This window comes from Danio rerio, chromosome 6, assembly GCF_052040795.2.
Source record: "Danio rerio strain M-AB ecotype USA chromosome 6, GRCz13ab, whole genome shotgun sequence".
Taxonomy (NCBI): domain Eukaryota; kingdom Metazoa; phylum Chordata; class Actinopteri; order Cypriniformes; family Danionidae; genus Danio; species Danio rerio.
In genome coordinates, this window is record NC_141026.1 from 49,536,116 (window position 1) to 49,557,660 (window position 21,545).

General features: G+C 38.9%; 1 protein-coding gene and 1 long non-coding RNA gene across 27 annotated transcripts in view; both read right to left on the minus strand.

Moving 5' to 3' along the window:
- Nucleotides 1-21,545, minus strand: part of im:7151449 — a 240,452-nt gene that overhangs the window by 208,347 nt on the left and 10,560 nt on the right. For 10 of the 26 annotated variants that reach the window (XM_087257967.1, XM_087257963.1, XM_087257965.1 and 7 more), the window contains exons 7-10: nt 19,388-19,474; nt 19,258-19,299; nt 12,845-12,880; nt 12,269-12,329 (exon numbers count right to left, since the gene is read on the minus strand). In XM_087257967.1, the coding sequence (XP_087114093.1) occupies nt 12,269-12,329; nt 12,845-12,880; nt 19,258-19,299; nt 19,388-19,474 (226 nt within the window). Of the gene's footprint in view, nt 1-7,662; nt 7,830-8,550; nt 8,622-12,268; nt 12,330-12,844; nt 12,881-19,257; nt 19,300-19,377; nt 19,475-21,022; nt 21,309-21,545 lie in introns of those variants that run through there. The other 16 variants (XR_015494086.1, XR_015494084.1, XR_015494085.1 and 13 more) reach the window with 8 other exon arrangements.
- Nucleotides 274-4,043, minus strand: LOC147843632 (uncharacterized). Its single transcript, XR_015494134.1, has 3 exons — nt 3,504-4,043; nt 1,679-2,108; nt 274-1,605 (listed from the first exon to the last, which is right to left on the minus strand). It is a non-coding gene; the product is annotated as an uncharacterized LOC147843632 (long non-coding RNA).

Here is a 21,545-nt window from a genome sequence, read left to right on the forward strand (position 1 = left end):
TTCACTTATTATTACAGTTTCTTTCTTCTGTTGAACACATTATTTTTTGACTTCCATATTTCCCCCAATGTTAACAGATACCAGAAATCATTCTCTCTTCATTGCTCTTCTTCAATGCTCTTCACTTAAAATATACAGTCAGAAAACAACAATGTAACGGTAAAAGTGTAACCAGTCAAAACACACAGACAGAAGTCTAAAAAATGTGTGTTTTCAAAGCATGATTTAAAAATGACAAACTATTATTTGAATATACAAATTAGATATTTTGTGATTGTGTTTTGATAGATTTTACTGGACAGCAGTTATTTATGAATTTAAAATATATATATTTATCAGAAACATTACTTTGCTACAGCAATCCACAAGTAAAAAACACAGTTGTAGTTGGTTTTAGAGGTTAAATTCAAATCAAATACCACCAAACTCCCCGTACTACTTCAGAATTGCATGTCTACTTCACAAATATTGTCAAAAGTACAAAAAAATATGGTTCATATTGCTCAAAGCAGTCATTAAAAATATCTTTTTTTGTTTGTTTGTTTTTTAATGGAAAACAAAAAAACTTGTAAAGGCTACCACTTGAGGGTGAGTAAATAGCAAATGTATATTTTAGTGAATTATTTACCATTCACTATTACATTTGAAACCATAATGTTATAGTCTAAAGATAGAGATAAAGCAATCATGACAAACATTTATATTAATTAAAAATTTAAAATTTCTATTTTCCATATCTGGTGATTGATTTTTAATAGATAATACTGAGCAGCAGTTACAGTATTAATTATTTTGCAACAAGTATATTCATCACAATCATTAAACATTAGTTTGCTACAGCAATCCACATATAAAACTGTTTTAAGTGTTTTTTAAAGGCTAAATTCAGATCAAATATCACCAAACTTCCCATTGTACTCTAGAATTTTGTCTACTTTCAAAAGTAAGAAGAAATAAATTATTCATATTCCTCAAAACATAGGGGGCACCCTTGTATGGTCACCAATGGTAACTGAATGTCAACTGGTGGTCCCGTTTGGTATTGCTGGCAAATAACACTCATTATTAAAGGGCATCTATGGTGAAAAATCAGTTTGGACATACATGTGTGTAAGTATAGTGTATATACTGTCATATTGGGGTGAAATAAACACCCAGTCCTTTTTTTTTTTCAAATATAACAACATAAAAATGGTGGACCAATTGGAGCAGTTTTCAGATCGACCGCAACTTGATGCGGTCCCCCCGCCCACCAATATTAATTGACAGCTGCGCGCATTAACATGTCTCTGTAGTAACGCATATAATCATATCAACAAGACAGGACGAACGCAAAGCAACCGGGAATAAAAGGTCTGCTCAGTTTGCTAGGATCATCAATCATCATCAAACGTGATCACGAGTGAGTTCTACAAGTTTAACATGTTTTAAAACAGAACATGTGTGTAATGAATTACAGTGATTCACTTCAGATTCACTTCATCAGCACAGCCGCGTGTGTCGCTCTTTGTCTCTCTCTGTGCGTGTATGTTTCTGCGCTATGTGTGTGTGTCTGTGCTATGTATGTGTGTGTCTACACTATGTGTGTGTGTCTGCGCTATATGTCTGTGTGTGTATGTGTGTGTGTGTGTGTGTGTGTGTGTGTGTGTGTGTGTCTACGCTATGTGTGTGTGTCTACGCTATGTGTGTGTGTGTGTGTGTGTGTCTACGCTATGTGTGTGTGTCTGTGCTATGTGTGTGTGTGTGTGTGTGTGTGTGTGAGTGAACTCATTGTTGCAACTCCACAAAAAATGCATCAAATACTGATTGGTAAAGTTCTTACTGTAGTATTTCTCACAAACGTTACGTGAAATCTGCTTCCTGAGGCAGCCGAGGGCGGCGATTGAGGCATGTTGCTGACAGGTACGTGGGAACGGTGGGCGGAGATGACTCGCCTTAAAGGCCCAGTGCAAAATAACAACCTTTTCCCAGGTATAATACAGACACTTCAAACAGCTATAATAAATACTCTGATTGGTGTTTTGAGCTGAAACTTTACAGACACATTCTGGGGACACAAAAGACTTCTAATAAATATGGAAAAAGGAGTAACCTATGTGCCCTTATGCCTAGTTCACACTAGAGGATTTTAAGCCTGATTTGAGCCCGATTTGGAAGTTAACGAGCTCGCCGACAGATCGGGCTGTGATCGGGAAGAAATCTGCGGGTGCACGGCGCTCGCCGCTCTTTATGTGTGAACTACTGAGCAACACATCAACGAGGCTCGCTGACGCGTCGCCGACACCTCGCAGACGGAAATCCAACATTCAGCATGCTAAATATTCCGGAGCAGTCGGCCGACTCAACCCCACGTGTGGTCAGATGTAGTGACGAGCTGCAGCCAATGAGAGAGCATATCAGCATGAGCTGAATGCCTGTGTGTTCAGGAGCTCAGCAGAAACATCTGTGATTGGTCAGAATAGGCATCAGTGCACTCGCTTCATTCTGCGTTAGCACAGACATGAGAGTAGGCTATATTAACAGTGGAACTAGAATTCTGTAACTATTAGAATTACCATACTGCTCATTCTGACCGTTCTCATATAAAATGCCATATAGCACAACATATTGACATTCAAAGCTATTATTGAGATATTAAAATTAAGCTTTGAATGTCTGGCATCATATTTAATGACACCATTACCCTAAGAATATAATATTTTTTTGGTAATACAGCTTATAAATATGTAGTTAAGATACTAAAACACTTAAAGGCTTAGCTTTCATTTTCACTTTGAAACAGGAGCTATTTAACAGCACAGAATATGCTGTTTTTAAAGATATCCAAAGTAAATTGATGTTTTTGCCATCAGAAAGTTTTGTTTATGTTAGCAGGAAGTTGCCAGGCAAGAAAATGCACACATATTTAAAGTCACAGCGAAAAGTATCAGACATGCATGCAGTCATGTTGACCAATATGGTAATTTAAGGCAGAAATGCTCAGTTCTTTACTGTTTTGTAATAAAAAAATAACAATGTCAGAAAGAAATACACTGATAGTTAGAAAACGGCAGGGTGTTATAAATATGTTAGTTTTATTTCAAAGAGTTATAAAATTACAAAAATTAAAAACTCTGTGTATCTATCCACTGGAACCTTGCAGATAAGTGATTAATCCGCTCATAAATCAGCTGATTTGACAATGTTTTTAAATGCTTTCTCCAAAGCTTGAAACGCTGTCAGTGATGTAATCAGCACACAAGCAGCCAATAGTGTTCAGCTTTTTTCTGACGACTCCTCCCTCAAATTTTCATTGGCTGTGGTTTGGTAGCTTGAATGAGCTGATGGGGAATGAGATGTTGTCAGATCATGTAGTGTGTGACCCCCCTCTTGTGGATCGTTCATGGAGAGTTGCGTAGTGTGAACACCACAGAGATCAAAAGACACAAAGTCAAGTCATGTAGTGTGAACAGCACAGCGATCTGCTGATGTTTAAAATCCTGTAGTGTGAACTAGGGTTTAGCAACTTTAAATTTGGAATATATTCGTTTAAATATTATCTTTGATTTTATGCCAATTTTAAGCTACACCAGGTAATATAAAAATATATACATTTATTGTTTCTTTATTTTCTTAAACAAAGGCACATTACTTTTGCTTTATTTAACTTTTCTTCACTTCAGCTACAATCTGACATAAGTCTTCTTTAAAATGAGACCAATCTTAATTTTTTTCACCAAGTATTGCCATTGATTTACCCCCTTAACTGTCGCCCTCACTTTTCGGCATGTTCTTCTTAAATCAATGCCAATACATTTTAAAGAAGACAGTCTCTGTCTTTTGTATGTTGTGGTGCTGTATTTATACTGAAACTGGTAGTGTTTGATTTGCTCTGCTTTGTTGGGGGTTAATTATGGTGATATCCTGATTGCAACAAAGAAATACTGAGAAATCTCTGTAGATTAATGGCATTTCATGTCGTTCAGCTGGTTAATTGTTTTATATATAGGGTCAGTAACAAGACATTTAACCCCTTAACTGTCGCCCTCACTTTTCTTAGACCATCTTTGTCAAAAAAACAGCAGGTTCCGCTTAAATGTCTTGTTACTGACCCAACATATAAAACAGTTACAAGACTGGTCTGGCCAGAGCTATGGTTGTGTTTGATCCAACATCATAGGCTGTACAACCTCATTCAATGTCCTTTTATTAACAATCCACGGCTACACCCAAAAAACAATGAATCATCTGCAGGACTGCTGCATGCAAACTTTCCAGGAAGATTTGAGATCATTTAATTAGATTTGGCCAGAGTTAATGTTTAGATGCTCTGCGTTATACTTCATTTCGGTTAACTGTGATTGGTGGTTAAGGGCCCTCGGTCAGCAGCATGCAATGATCTGATGCTTACTCAAGCGTTTAACAGAAGATCCGGGTTACTTAGAAGCAATAACACTGATAATGGGTTCATTCTCCTAGAGGAGATGGTTAGACACTGAGAATAGCGCTATTGTGTGGGATTGATCGGTAAATGAAAATCACCACTGCTGTCTGGGACACCACAGGAAAATTTTGGGCAGTCTGTGAAGATGTATTGTTCTGCCATCCTATGCAGGGTGCACTGTACAATGTTAGAATTGTTTATTAGATTATCAGTAGTGCAGACATCACAAATATCCTGGAACAAAACCACTGCTTGTTTTATATATATATATATATATATATATATATATATATATATATATATATATATATATATATATATATATATATATATAAAGTCTAAGTCAATCAGAGGTTACTGAGATACTAAAAATCATCAATTCCTCAATATTTTTGTATCAGCTTTTTTTTAAAAATCAATATTCATTCATTCATTTTCTTTTCAGCTTAGTCCCTTAATTATTCTGGGGTCACCACAGCGGAATGAACCACCAACTTATCCAGCATATGTTTTACTTAGCGGATGCTCTTCCACTGGGAAACATCCATTTACACTCATTCACACATAAACCCAATACAGGCAATTAAGCCTACCCAATTCGTCTGTACCACATGTCTTTGGACTTGTAGGGGAAACTGGAACCACGGTGGAAACCCACGTGAACACAGGGAGACCATGCAAACTACACACAGAAATGCCAATTGACCCAGCCGGGGCTCGAAGCAGCAACCTACTTGCTGTGAGTTGATCATGCTACCCACTGCGTCACCATGATGCCCTTTAATATACATCTAATATGCAAAAGTTCTGACCATGAGCTGACAATATATCTTTATTGTTTCTTGTTTTATTCATAAACTCAGTTCATGTTAACGAGGATTTTAAGAAAACAAAGCTTTTGATCCCTTAAAAACTCACAGGCCTGAAAGAAATAAGCATATTTTTTTTTATTCTAAAAAAGTCTTTGTCTTATCTATTTCAAACCAAGACACATTTACTTACAAGTGATGTTTCCTAAAAAGAACATTTCTGACCCACCACTGACAGAAAGGGAACTAATCAAGGTCGAATACGGACAAACCCGGCCTTTGAGTTACAAAGTGTCATTTTAAATCAATTGAAGTAACAAAAGTTGGGTTACAACAACCTAACTTTATTATAGTGTAGAAAAAAAAAAGTTTATAGTGTAGAAATAAATTTGGTAGCACGGTGGCTCAGTGGGTAGCACTGTCACCTCGCAACAAGAAGGTCGCTGGTTCGAGTTCAGTTGGAATTTGAATGCTCTCCCTGTGTTGGTGTGGGTTTCTCAATGACATGTACTAAAGGTGAATTGAATAAACTACATTGGCATGTGTGTGGATGAGGGTGTATGGCTGTTTCACAGTTTTGTGTTGCAGCTCAAAGGCCTTCCACTGTGTAAAACATATGCTGGACTGTTGGTGGCTCATTCCGCTGTGGCAACCCCTGATGAATAAAGGGACTGAGCTGAAGGAAAATGAATGAACGAATGATGCTTTATACATGGTACAAAATTCCATTGATTTCAGTGTGGTTTAAATAAGAATTATATATGTATACACACACACACTAAAAATATTTGGTTATTTATTTGGGTAAATCCTGCTGGGTTGTTTGAGGTACTGCAGTTGGTACACAGTTGAGTTGCCCACACTCAAAAATGAATTACAATGAATTTAATCATTAACTTTCATAACCTTTTGATTTTATTTCATTTGTCCATTTTTTTAAGTATGTTGTCAGATTCCTTAGAATCAGTGTAAATCTGTTAAAATCGAATATTATTACATTTAATCAGTTAAAAAATATGAATTTGATATAAGTATATCTATCTGTGGAAAAATCCAGATACAATAAGTTAAATTCTATGATATTGGTTTACCTAATATTCTTCAAAATTGAAGCAGCTCCATAATAAATTAAACAATAAGAAGCATTTAAAACACATTGGATGTATTCATATCATCACATAAACCTTGTTCTATTTGTTTCGTTTATGTTTTACAAATAAATATAAAATCACATAAAGTTTATTAGTTCAGTTATGCTGAAAATATGTAATCCAAATGGATTGACAAGTTTTATGCAGTCAGAATTCATTCATTCATTCATTCATTCATTCATTCATTCATTCATTCATTCATTCATTCATTCATTCATTCATTCATTCATTCATTCATTTATTTATTCATTCATTCAATTACTCATTAATTCGTTCATTCATTCATTCATTAACTCACTAACTTATTCATTCACTCACTCACTCACTCACTCACTCACTCACTCACTCATTCATTCATTCACTCACTCACTCACTCACTCACTCACTCACTCATTCATTCGTTCATTCATTCAGCTTAGTTCCTTATTTTCATGGGTCGCTTCAGCGGAATAAGCAGCCAGTGATACATAAATCTTATTTGTTAAGCCTAAATTTAAGTGGATGCTTGGTCAATAAGTACTTATATGAACTTATAACTGTTTCATAAAATGTTTGGGACCAAATGGACCTGGAATGTAAAAAACATTCACAGGCTCTAAATGCATTATGAACGTTAAGTAAAGCTGCTTCTTAACTAATCTAAGGAAAGCAGAAAAGCACTCAGAATTCATTAGCAACCGCAGAACAGCATTCTGGCAACCACCCACCCGGATTTCAACACGTCCCGGAGTAACTTTTGCTCTTCAACAACTTAAACAAGTCAATATAAACACTTTCTGAAAAACAAGAACTAAACTATTATTATAGATGGTATTATTTGAAAGAATCTCTCCGCTTTCATTGAAATCTTTTTGAGAACAACAGTGGAATAGTTTCTGCTTCTTTCATCAGTGTATTTTTCCGAGCTCATTGTCTCCATGACTCTCCAGCTGATGAAGTGCTTGGCTTGAATAGCAGACACATACTCTCTGCTATTGTCCTGGAAACCTTTCAAGTCTGCTGATGTTAAAGTAACACTTGTGCAATAATTCAACAACGTTTGCTCATCCAGAATCAGATTCCATTTCACCAATGATCACAGAAAATCTGACCTGACCTGAGACACGCTGTCAACATCCCACTAAAACTTTCCTAAAAACCAAAACATGAGTGGAAACTAAATTCTTTTGGGTGGATTCTTGGTAACGAGACCAAAAAAAAAAAAAAAAAAACAGTTCTGAGGTCAGGATTTAGTCACATTGTGTGGGGGTGAAAAACACACCCAGGTCATTTTAAAAGATTAGAAAAACAAAATCTTTAATGCTACAATACAAAAATATCATCTTTATATTTGGTCATTTGAAGCCTAGAAATACATAGCAATTATAAATAAATAAATCAATGTGTAAAACTTGGGTCCGCTTGGAGGAATGAAGCTACAACAAAGGAGCCGTCCGATTGTTTGGCCTGTGATAAAAGTCCAGAGAAAACACATTAAGGGAAATTAATGATGACACAAAAACATATTGAGAATAATAAATTAATGGAGACTGTTTGGTAACACTTTAGAATAATAGTCCATTAGTTAATGTAATTACTATCATTAACTTATATCAATAATCTTGTAAAGCATTCATTAATCATAGTTCAATATTTACTAATGCATTATTACCATTTAAAGTTGTGCTTGTTCCAGCCTGATCTCACAAGGATTTTTTTTTTTTTTTTTACGTTTTGTCAGTTTAGTGGCTAATTTGTACGTGGCTAAAATGTACGATTTTAAAAAGGAGGTGTGGCACCCAATCCCACCATAAACTCAACCGTTATTGGGTGATGAGCAAATCATACTAAATTGTACTAATTAGATTGGTCAAATTCATATTAATTAGCCACTAAATCAAAAAGTTACGAATTGCCTTGAGATTGCATTGGCTTGTTCACATTAGTTAATGCACAGCGATTTAGCTAATATTATTCAATTCAAATGACATTAACTAAGGTGAGCAAAGATAAATAAACACTGTAATAAATGTAATACTAATAGCTTGTAAATGTTAGTAAATACATTAACTAATAGTCCATTGTTTTAAAACTGTTACCGACTACTTTGCAACTAACACCAGAACTAATGAGTGCATTTGATGATACAAGCAAAAGTTCATATTGAGGATTTAGCATGGGTAGATACCTTGGCTTTATAAAGTCTGATATAGCAATAACCCGTCTTTTGTCCTCTGATCTTCGCCAGTATTGTATGAACTATGCAGCATTATCAAATGAGGAGATAAAGTCATTATTATACATTATTTATTGGACATGTTCATTTTTAGGGGGTTAATATTAAATTAGCCATTCATTCTGCATGCTGTTTATAATTAGTATCTGGTCAGACATTAACTCTGCAGAGTTATTCTTGTGATTTTGTATTACAAGCACCAAACCAAGCTTTTCTTTCTCACAGCACACCTTATTTGCTTACCATTTTCTTTGGATTAACTGGATTTATTAAGTTTTAGTAAAATGCAAATATTTGCTTTATTCTGTAAACGTCTGATAACACATTTATTCAAAATATACATTATTCATTCATTTATTAATTTTCCTTCAGCTTATTCCTTAATTTCACAGGGGTTTTCACAGTGGAATGAACCACCAACTATTCCGGCATATGTTTTTTTATGGAGCAGATGCCCTTCTAGCTGCAACCCAGTGTTGGGAAACACCCATACACTCTCACATTCACACACATTCATACACTATGGCCAATTTTGTTTACCCAATTTACCTACAGCACATGTGTTTGGACTGTGTGGGGAAACTGGAGCACCCGGAGGAAATCCACACAAACAGAGCATGCAAACTCCACACAGAAATGTCAACTGGTCCAGCCGGGACTCGAACCTACTTGCTACCCACTGTGCCACCGTGACGCCTATATTGTATTTTTCATTCATTCATTTTCTTTTCGGCTTAGTCCCTTTATTAATCTGAGGTCGCCACAGCAGAATGAACTGCAAACTTATCCAGCACATGTTTTACACAGCGGATGCCCTTCCAGCTGCAACCCATCACTGGGAAACACCCATACAGTCTTATTCACACATACGCTATGGACAGCTTTTAGCTCACAAAATTTACCTATACCGCATGTCCTTGAACTTGTGGGGGAAACCAGAGCACCCGGAGAAAACCCAATTTTTGTTTACGGAGAGCAGATTTTTATTACTAAACATAATAGTTTTATTAACTCATCTCTAATAACTGATTTACTTTTATCTTTGCTATGATGACAGAACATAAAATTTTACTAGATATTTTTTCAAGATATTAAGCATAAAGTGACATTCAAAGGCTTAACTAGGTTAATCAGGTTAACTTGGCAGGTTAGGGTAATTAGGCAAGTTGTTGTATAATGATGGTTTGTTCTGACTATTGAGAAAAAATATAGCTTAAAAGGGGCTAATAATAGTGACCTAAAAACTTTTATTCTAGCCGAAATGAATCAAATGACCTTTTTTAGAAGAAAAAATATTATAGAAAATGTTGTGAAAATGTACTTGATCTGTTAAACATAATTTGGGAAATATTTAAAAAGAAAAAAATGAAATGAAAGACTTATAATTTTGACTTCAACTGTATATTGTTGAAGTCAAAATTATTAGCCATCCTGTGAATTTCTTTTTCAAATATTTCCCAAATCATGTTTAACAGACATTTTCCACAGTATGTCTGATAATATTTTTATTTTCTGGGAAAAAAAGTCTTATTTTATTTCTAGAATGAAAGCAGTTTTTAATGATAATAATAATAATAAAAAAAAAATTCTAAGGTTAATATAATTAGTGTCACGATCACCAGTGATCTAACTTCTCTAGATCGCTGGAGAAAATTCACATTTACATGGACTACAATCCTGTCTCATATGAACTACAAGTCCTGTCATGCAACACACACCTGCTCCAAGTCTCCAGTGATTAGACTGGAGGAAAGAATGACTACAAGAACTATAAAAACAGCACAAACACACATATTGTTGCTGAGTCTTGTTGAATAGTTTTGTGAACATTGCGTTTTTTTCTTGCTGTGTTTTTGACCCTCGCCTAGTTTGTTTGTTTACATTTCCTGCTGCCTGCCTGCCTGTACTGACTACAACTCTGGATTTGCCTGCATACATGTTTTTGTCCCTGTGTTGACCATTGCATGCCTGACCTTCTCTGCATAAATAAACCTGCATTTGGATCCGCACCTCTCTTGCCAACATCTACTTCACATTAGAATTAGCCTCCTTAAGAGTTAGTTACAGAACAAACTACTTTTATACAATGATTTGCCTAGTTACCCTAAATTACGTAATTAACCTAATTAACAAGCCTTTAAATTGCACTTTAAGCTAAATACTATTATCTTAAAAAATCTAGTTAAATATTATTTACTGTCATCATGGCAAAGATAGAAATAAATAAATCAGTTATAAGAAATGAGTTATTAAAACTATTAAGTTTAGAAATGTGTTGGAATTTTTTTTTTATTTCTGTTAAACAGAAATTGGGGGGAAATATACAGGGGGGCTAATAATTCTTACTTGAACTATATATATTATTTTATACACAAGATGTAAAATGTCAGTCAAATCCACTTTGTTAAACTATAGAATTGAATTTTTAACATCAAAAGTTGTCGGGGCAGAGATCAAGATTCCCATATTGTGATTCAAAGGAGTAAATAAATGTATATAGACTATGTATATATTAAAGGGGTTAACCTGATTGCCATTAATTAGTAACCATGTTGAGCTTTTGGCAAGTATTAAAGAGACAGTTTACCCAAAAGTGAAAATTCGGTCACTATTTACTGACACTTCACTTATTTTGAAACCTATTAGAATTTCTTCCATTAAACACAAAAAAAGATATGCTGAAAAATACTCACTAGCCATTGACTTCCACAGTAAGTTTTGCCTAATACACTGTTAACAATTTCCTGTAATATCTACAGTAACTTACTGGCAGCAGTTCACCAGTGACTGACTGTAAATCAATCACAGCAAAAATACTCTATTTACATTTACAGCACCACTTATCTAACTGTATACCAGGGGAGCTCAACCCTGTTCATGGAGATCTACCTTAATGCAGATTTCAGTTGCAACGCATATCAAACACACCTGTCTGTATTTATCATATGCTGTTCAGGTCCTATTTTATTGCTTTAGGTTTGTTTGATCAGGGTTGGAGCTGAACTTTGTAGGAAGGTAGATCTCCAGGAACAGGGTTAAGCACTCCTTCTGTATCCTATATGTATTACCAGAATTGTATGTATGTCTTTGTTGTAAAATATACAGTAATTTTCACAATGCAACTTTAAAATACAGTAACATACTGCATACATGTCCTACAGTAAAATACAGTTCATATTACAGTTATATACTGTATAATTTACAAAAATCATTAACAGTGTATGGACTCCAATGACTACAAGTTTCAAAGTAGCTTGTTTTGCGTTTAACAGGACAAAAAAAAGTTCTCAAAGCACTTGAGGAGGAAATTATAAGTAAATGTTAAGTTTAGAGTGGATTGTCTCTTTAATTAATTTAACTGAAATTACTTTCTGACTTCACTGAGAGTCAAAATTCAGATCTGCCAAACAAGCATGCCTGTCACTGAAACCAACTCATTAAAAATGATCTGCAGCCACAAATCATCAAGCTTTCTGAATGACAGTGAAAATATTCAGCATATGAAAAGATGGGATTCATGCAAGAGACGACACGAGAAAGCATCAAAATAACGTGTGAATGAATGCATGTCTACGGCTGCATGCAGATGAAGTGGAGTAACCGACTGCCATGCTGAAATCAGAACTAGCTAGAATGACATTAAAGCAATCAGGCTGAAATATATACTCACCCTTTATGTTTATAGTTATAATGCAGCAAACCACATAAAATGCACACAATGGCCAATGTTGCTGTAAAAAAAACAAAGGAAATTTGTATATATATATATATATATATATATATATATATATATATATATATATATATATATATATATATATATTTAAAACACTTTATTAAATGATCATAAATGTTAATAAAATATATTGTACTTTTATTTAGTTAATTTGTGTAAAAGATCTGACATTGTATGCTTTGAAATATTAAATAAATGTATATTATGTCATATTAGTGTTAAGTCATACAGCACGAGTATCCTAAGAATATGTCTCATGAGGTTTTAGCATGAAATACCTTGTGAATTGATTTTATTATAGCATGTTGGAACCCCCCCCCCCCCATACAGTTGCTGCGTGTCTCTCTTTAAATGCAAATGTTCTGCTTGCTGATGCCTGCCCCTTTTTGAGTCGAGTAATTAAATTATGTATTTAGTAGTTAAGTTGCTTTTCAGACAAAGTAATTATAAAAGTAATTAAAACACAATTTGATTGGTGTAATTAATGATTACTTTTTTGAAGTAACTTACCCAACACTGATCCAACTTTTATCCAAACTGAATTATCTGAAAGATCAAAAGTAATTTGATTAGAAATACATGAATAAAAGGAAATGATAATTTGTTAGATATACATAAAACTCTGAGAATTTCCCTAGCCATACATGCATGCATAAATGAATAAACTACTTAATATTTAGACGAACACTTGGTCTGAACACTTGTTCACATGTAAATGTATAATCATCTTATAGGGGGTGGGGCATTTCAGATAATAGAGAGCATTTGATTGGACCAAAGATTTAGGGCTCTATTTTGACGGTCCATGCGCAGAGCACAAAACGCAGGGCGCAAACGCTTTCAGGGCATGTCAGAATGCATTTTTGCTAATTTAAGGACGGGATTGTCAGGGTTCTGCCACTTTGGTCTTGTAAATTCTTGTTTTGGTGGCAGAGCTCTGACACTACTCCTCCATGTCTGGTCCTGTTTCTGTGTCTGTGTGCGCGCGCCGTCGTGGGTGTACGCAGAGTGTGCGCGCTGCCACTTGATGTGGCCGCGCACGCTCTGCGTCCCTCAGACGCGCGCGCTCTTGTACTAGTGTTTGTGTTTGTTCTGTCAGCAGCGCGCTGCTTTATTCTCGGCGCCTCCGTCTAGTTGGTTTCAGTTTTGGTTGGCGCTGAGATGAAGCATGCGCGTTGCTTATGTGTGAGCGCACGGTAAGGTGTTTATCTATCGTGTGCTCATGTCTTGCGTCTCTTGTCAAAGCACGTGGCTTGGTGTTTACATTGTGGTCACGTGCTTTTGTCGTGTGTTTCAGTGTTTGTTGTCATGAACATGCGGTTAATGAGTTCTCTCATTGGCTGCATGTTCTTGTCCTGTTAAGTGAGCGCATGGCTTGTGTGTCTCTCTGTGTCATGCGCTCTCCCGTCTATTGTCTTATCCCACCCTCCTTGTTAACCCATTATTAGTTAATTGTGTTCACCTGTTTGTGTGTTAATTTTCTACAGTTTATATACCCCTCACTTTTGCTGTCCTGTGCCAGTTCGTCATCACATGTTGTTGTTTAAACCCTTGTCTTGTCATGTTTCCAGTTATCATCGTTGCCAGCCTGCCCAGTCCTGTTTGTATGTATTTGTTTTGTTAATGTTTTCCCCCTCGGGGTAGTTTATTTTGCATTTTATTTTATTTTTATTATTTAATAAATTCCCATTTATTCTGCACTTGAGTCCTCGCTCCTTTTTCCCCATTTCCCCTCACCGACCCTGACAGTACGAACTGGCCAAATTAGAGGACTCAGCGGAAATGGGACTATTTCTGCGCCCAGCTTGCTCCCAGCATGAAGGACCCATCGACCAACCCCCAGCCAGAGGACTGTCTCACAGGCAGAACCATCGCGCCTTTGGCATCTACGCCGAGGATCTTCTCGAGGCAGTCCGGGGGCTTGGGTTCAGTGAGACCACCCTCATCCACATCTTTCTGGCTGGATTGGATGAGCCATTCGATTGGGAGGAGCTGGGTGATATCGGGACATGGACGTATTGGGAGGTGGTGGACTATTCCTGTCTGAGGATGGAGAGGGAGATCCTGGAGGGGGAATGGACCCCTCTCACCACCACCACCACCACCAGCACCATCTCCCAGTCCATGTCCTCCCCCCAAGGGTTAACCCGCACCCAAAAGCGGAGGCGGAAGAGAAAGGCCTCTTCTGCGAGGGTTGCTCCAGCCCCTGAGCGCCCTCCAGTGTCGGCTCCAGCCCCTGAGCGCCCTCCAGTGTCGGCTCCAGCCCCTGAGCGCCCTCCAGTGTCGGCTCCAGCCCCTGAGCGCCCTCCAGTGTCGGCTCCAGCCCCTGAGCGCCCTCCAGTGTCGGCTCCAGCCCCTGAGCGCCCTCCAGTGTCGGCTCCAGCCCCTGAGCGCCCTCCAGTGTCGGCTCCAGCCCCTGAGCGCCCTCCAGTGTCGGCTCCAGCCCCTGAGCGCCCTCCAGTGTCGGCTCCAGCCCCTGAGCGCCCTCCAGTGTCGGCTCCAGCCCCTGAGCGCCCTCCAGTGTCGGCTCCAGCCCCTGAGCGCCGCTCAGTGCCGGTCCCAGTCCGGCTCCTTGCCCTGCCGGCACCACCCAGACGTCTTTCCCTGCCGGCCCCAGCCCGGCTCCTTGCCCTGCCGGCACCACCCAGACGTCTTTCCCTGCCGGCCCCAGCCCGGCTCCTTGCCCTGCCGGCACCACCCAGACGTCTTTCCCTGCCGGCCCCAGCCCGGCTCCTTGCCCTGCCGGCACCACCCAGACGTCTTTCCCTGCCGGCCCCAGCCCGGCTCCTTGCCCTGCCGGCACCACCCAGACGTCTTTCCCTGCCGGCACCACCCAGACGTCTTTCCCTGCCGGCACCACCCAGACGTCTAGCCCTGCCGGCCCCAGCCCAGCTCCTTGCCCTGCCGGCACCTACCAGACGTTTAGCCCTGCCGGCCCCAGCCCGGCTCCTTGCCCTGCCGGCACCTACCAGACGTTTAGCCCTGCCGGCCCCAGCCCGGCTCCTTGCCCTGCCGGCACCACCCAGACGTCTTGCCCAGCCGGCCCCAGCCCGGCTCCTTGCCCTGCCGGCACCACCCAGACGTCTTTCCCTGCCGGCACCACCCAGACGTCTTTCCCTGCCGGCACCACCCAGACGTCTAGCCCTGCTGGCCCCAGCCCGGCTCCTTGCCCTGCCGGCCCCCCTCAGACCTCTGGTCTTGTTTCCCCTCATAGACACTCCCTGGGTCGTCCCTCCTGCCCCTCCCTGGTGTTCCTTTCCTCCACCCTGGACGGACCCTCCGGCTCCACCCTGGTTCCCTGCTAGGGCTCTCGACCCGCTGGACCCACCCTGGACAGTTCCTCCGGTCCCACCCTGGACTGATCCTCCCTTGTCTTGCCCTCCCATCCCTCCCTTGTTTGTCGTTTTGGGTCTGGCTTGGCTTCCCTCCCTCCCCCCCTTCATGTCGTCTTGCCTGTTCACCTCCCTGTCTTGTGTCTGTTGATGTTGCCTGTTTTGTTGTCTTGTAGTGTGTCTTGTACCTTGTTAGATGTTCCCTTTAGGGACGCCAGGTGGCGTCCCTTTTGGGGGGGGGCTAGTGTCAGGGTTCTGCCACTTTGGTCTTGTAAATTCTTGTTTTGGTGGCAGAGCTCTGACACTACTCCTCCATGTCTGGTCCTGTTTCTGTGTCTGTGTGCGCGCGCCGTCGTGGGTGTACGCAGAGTGTGCGCGCTGCCACTTGATGTGGCCGCGCACGCTCTGCGTCCCTCAGACGCGCGCGCTCTTGTACTAGTGTTTGTGTTTGTTCTGTCAGCAGCGCGCTGCTTTATTCTCGGCGCCTCCGTCTAGTTGGTTTCAGTTTTGGTTGGCGCTGAGATGAAGCATGCGCGTTGCTTATGTGTGAGCGCACGGTAAGGTGTTTATCTATCGTGTGCTCATGTCTTGCGTCTCTTGTCAAAGCACGTGGCTTGGTGTTTACATTGTGGTCACGTGCTTTTGTCGTGTGTTTCAGTGTTTGTTGTCATGAACATGCGGTTAATGAGTTCTCTCATTGGCTGCATGTTCTTGTCCTGTTAAGTGAGCGCATGGCTTGTGTGTCTCTCTGTGTCATGCGCTCTCCCGTCTATTGTCTTATCCCACCCTCCTTGTTAACCCATTATTAGTTAATTGTGTTCACCTGTTTGTGTGTTAATTTTCTACAGTTTATATACCCCTCACTTTTGCTGTCCTGTGCCAGTTCGTCATCACATGTTGTTGTTTAAACCCTTGTCTTGTCATGTTTCCAGTTATCATCGTTGCCAGCCTGCCCAGTCCTGTTTGTATGTATTTGTTTTGTTAATGTTTTCCCCCTCGGGGTAGTTTATTTTGCATTTTATTTTATTTTTATTATTTAATAAATTCCCATTTATTCTGCACTTGAGTCCTCGCTCCTTTTTCCCCATTTCCCCTCACCGACCCTGACAGGGATAATCCGCTTTGCACCGTGGCGCATGGTCTAAAAGAGTTGAGTTTTTTTCTTAATGAGTTATAGGTGTGTTTCGAGAATAAACCTATCAGAGTCTCATCTCCCATTACCTTTAAGAGCCAGCTGCTCTTATGGATATAATAAATAATACTGCTAATAATAATAACATTACACAAAAGCAAATTGAATGAACTGAAAAAGCCTCCCGAGATGAAGAAAGTAAGGCAGTGGTTTTTAAATTCATGTAGGCTAGAAATTAATGTTTTGTAAAATTTTAATCATTTATATTTATATCCTATATATATCCTTATTATATATATATATATATATATATATATATATATATATATATATATATATATATATATATATATATATATCCTTAATATATTATCTTTTTCACATGAAAAGATATTTGCGTATTGCTCTACATGTGTAGTGTGTAAGCCAGGCGCACTTTGCACCAGACAATAGATCGACTTTGTTCTGGTCTAAAGAACAGACTATTTACAGTTTCTCAAAATAGCAACACGCCAAAACACGCCTGCTTGTTTTGACCAGAACGCCTATTGGCGCACATTTGAGCGCAAATGCATTTGCTATTTAAACAGTGTGGCGCTACAACTCAAAATGACCCTTGCGCAGAGCTGAAAGTAGCAAAAGACTATTGCACCGCGCCTTGCGCCACATTGATAGGGCCCTTTATGAAAAAATAAAGTGCACTGATAATGCAATAAAAAAAACATTGCTTCTTATTGGCATAAAAACCAGATGCTACATTCTGAATGCTTAAATATTTTATATACTGTATTTATAAAAAAACGTATATATAGTTGGTGACACAGTGGCACAGGTGGTAGCGCAGTTGCCTCACAGCAAGAAGGTCACTGGTTCGAGCCCCGGATGGGTCAGTTAGCATTTCTGTGTGGAGTTTGCATGTTCTCCCCATGTTCACCAGGGTTTGTCAAACCTGCTATTAGTATTAAGCAATATCTAAGAGTGAACATTTGAATACATTTTAATGTCCCCCTGAAATGAAAATGAATGATTTGGGGGTGTTAGTATTATCTGTTAAACTATAAATTCATTAATTAATTCATTCATTCATCTTACTTTGGCTTAGTCTCTTTATTTGTCTGGGGTCACCACAGCAGAATGAACCACCAACTTATCCAGCATATGTTTTACACAGCGGATGCCCTTCCAGCCGCAACCCAGTACTGAGTAAAATCCATACACACACACACACACACATACACACACACACACACACACACACACACACACACACACACACACACACACACACACACACACACACACACACACACACACACACACAAACACAAACACAAACACACACACAAACACACACACACACACACACACACACACATAGAGTACAGACAATTTAGCTTACCCAACTGAACTACAGCACATGTCTTTAGACGATGGGGGAAACCAGAGCACCCGGAGGAAACCCATGCGAACACAGGGAGAACATGCAAACTCCTCACAGAAACGCCAACTGACTCAGCCAAAGCTCGAACCAGTGACCTTCTTGCTGTGAGGCGACAGTACTACCTACTTCACCACTGCGTCACCTTCCTAATAAATAATAAATATTAAATATAATTTCTTGATAAATAGCCTCATTAAGTATTTATTTATTATATGATTTATATTTGATATTAGAATAAGTGTTAGCTTTTGTAAGTGATTTTATGTTTTAAAAAAGAATATGTAATGTTCTCAATAATATTTGTAAAGAAAACACAGGCCCTATATGTGCTGTTTACATATATTTCAATTAATAAGGAAAGTGAGTGCATGTTTTTACCAAAACCTATATTGGATTTTTTTTAAATGCATGTGCATGAACAACAATATAATTTGCACAACAAAATTATAGGGATCTTCTCTAAAGAAGTTGTACCTCCACCCTATTTAGAGCATCATTATGGGCGTTTTACTACTAACGTGGTTCAAATGATGGATCTGCAACAGAGAAACTACGGCTTGGGAAACATTTGTCACTACATCGTTATTTTTCCAAACAATGCATCATACTGTGATAGCTCAGCTGCAAGCTACGTTGTTGTTTGGGAAACGCACCCCTGATTGACTCATCGATGATCGCGGATGAGAGATCAGCAGCGGTCAATCATATCACGTGCTCCTCTCAAAATTAGTTTATCAAACTTCACTTAGAATTATTATTACAGGTTTCTAGGCCCAATATTTAAATATGTTTTTTTCTTTGATTTCATGGGTCTCTGTTTCTGTAGAGCACACTATCTAAATGATTCTTCTCTTCCTTGGAACTGAAACAAGACAAAATAACTCATCGCCATCATTGACTGTTATATTGTACGGTGACATATGCTACTCGACAGTCTACAGTGACCACATTACTTTCCCTGAGGGTGGTGTAGTCAGACAATTCTACATGTAAATGTATCACTTAAAGGATGACTCACTCTGCGAGACAGTAATGAAGTGCTCCTCCTCTTTTTCTTCTTCTGCAATAAAACACATTCAATAAGCAAAGACAGATAATTAAAGTTAAAATAAGACATATGGTAGTGTATTGGTGGGACTCATTCTTACTACAGAATACTGCGTTTGTTGTTGCAATGTCTGTGGTGACTGTTGATGCAACGTCTGTGGTGGTTTCTGCTGGCTGTAGTAGGATGGCTGAAAGAAAATGGCACAGCATCATCTAAATGTATATTTGTGTGTGTGTGTGTGTGTGTGTGTGTGTGTGTGTGTGTGTGTGTGTGTGTGTGTGTGTGTGTGTGTGTGCTGGTTTTGGTGGTTTACAAGAACTTGTATTAACATGGGAATGACATACTGTAGTTATACTCTATTAGTATATACTCTATCTACAAGGATCTGCCTGATGTTGTTGTTATTCAAAGAGTTTCAAAATGATTCTTAATGGGGTCTTTTGATGATCAAATTTTGGGTTGGGTTGGGTTTAGTGGTAGGTAGTGGATTATTTAATCAGTGTTTTGTAAGACAAAATATATTCTGCCTACGGAGAGTCCCTGATAACCACCAATACCAATGTGTGTGTGTTCATAAGCAAACCCCATGCCAATCTCTTTTAAATGACTACTTTCTATGTTAATATTAATTCATTTATATAATTAATAATATTAGTTGTATTAAATAATTATTATTTCATTGTACTTAATATTATTATTAACTATATTAATTAATACATTAATCAGTGCCAAAGCTGAAACTAATCAAACAAAGTAACTTAAATCATGGTGCTAATATTTGTACAACCCAAAGAAAATATTAGCAAAAATAAAATTAAAACAAATCAAGAGAACCATAAAAAATATCAAATTTAATCAAGATTTTGCAAGACTTAAATGTAATTATTACATTCCTTAATTTAATTAATATAAAAAACTTTGTGTAAAAAAACAACAACTTTTGTTTCATTCTGTCACGATCACCAGCGATCCAGCCTGTGCAGATGGTAAACACAGATCACATAGAACTAAAAATCTGCCGTTATATGGACTACAAGATCCAGTCGTGCAAACCACACACACACATGCTCCAAGTCTCCATTGATTACACTCACACAGCTGAAGCTGCTCATAGACTGATTACTATTTAAACAGCACACAAACACACAGAAGTGGCTGAGTCTTGTTATACTGAATTGTGAACATTACAAGGCATTGTCCTTACCTTCCTTTCTGTGTTTAAATCTGGCTTTGTTTTGTCTGTTTTACATTGTCTGCTGCCTGCCTTTTGATCTTTTGCCTGTTTAATGACCACGACTCTGGATTGCCCGTATACATCTGTTTGCTGTGTTGACTGTTGCTTGCCTGACCATCTTGCTAATAAACCCTGCATTTGCATCCGCACCCCTTTGTCAATGTCATTTCGGTTCACAAATAAACCCTGCATTTGGATCCGCACCCCTTTGTCAGTGTCATTTCACGTTACACATTCATTCATTAATTTTCTTTTAGGTGTAGCCCCTTTACTAATCTGGGGTCACCACAGCGAAATGAACCGCCAACTTATCCAGCATATGTTTTACACAGCGGATGCCCTTCCAGCTGCAACCCATCACTGGGAAACACCCTGTTACAACTTTCAAGTTTGGTTTTAAGGTTTAAAAGAGGTAACATGATGGTGTTACCATAACATAAACATTGATGCGATTACATTTTGTGTTGAGTTGGTGGCAAAATAGCAAAACGACTACCAAAATACAGCAAAAATAAGTGTTTATTTACAAAAGTGAAAAGTCAAACAGCAAAATCTAAACCAAACTCTAAATTTACATTAATATCATAGCATATAACAACCAGCCAAAACGTACACAAAAAAGGCAAAGAGAAAGCAGGCAAGACAGAGCAAGCAGAATGAGCTTCCCCACTCGTGTCCCTTTCAAACTTTGAGCTCCCATTCCGATTGGCAGCAAAGGTGATGACATCACAGGGTGTAATTGAGATTGACATCTTTACAGACGAATGGGATACTGGAGTGGGCGTTGCTGAGAATTGACACAGAGAGAGAGAGAGAGAGAGAGAGTTGAAGGAAGGAAGCAAGCGAGCGAGAGAGAAAGAGAAAGAGAGAGTAGACTTTAGATTTAAGGGGGAAACCGGAGCACCCAAAGGAAACCCACGCAAACACAGGGAGAACATGCAAACTCAGACCCAGTCGAGGCTCGAACCTGCGGCCTTCTTGCTGTGAGGCAACAGAGCTACCCACTGTGCCACCGCGCCGCCCT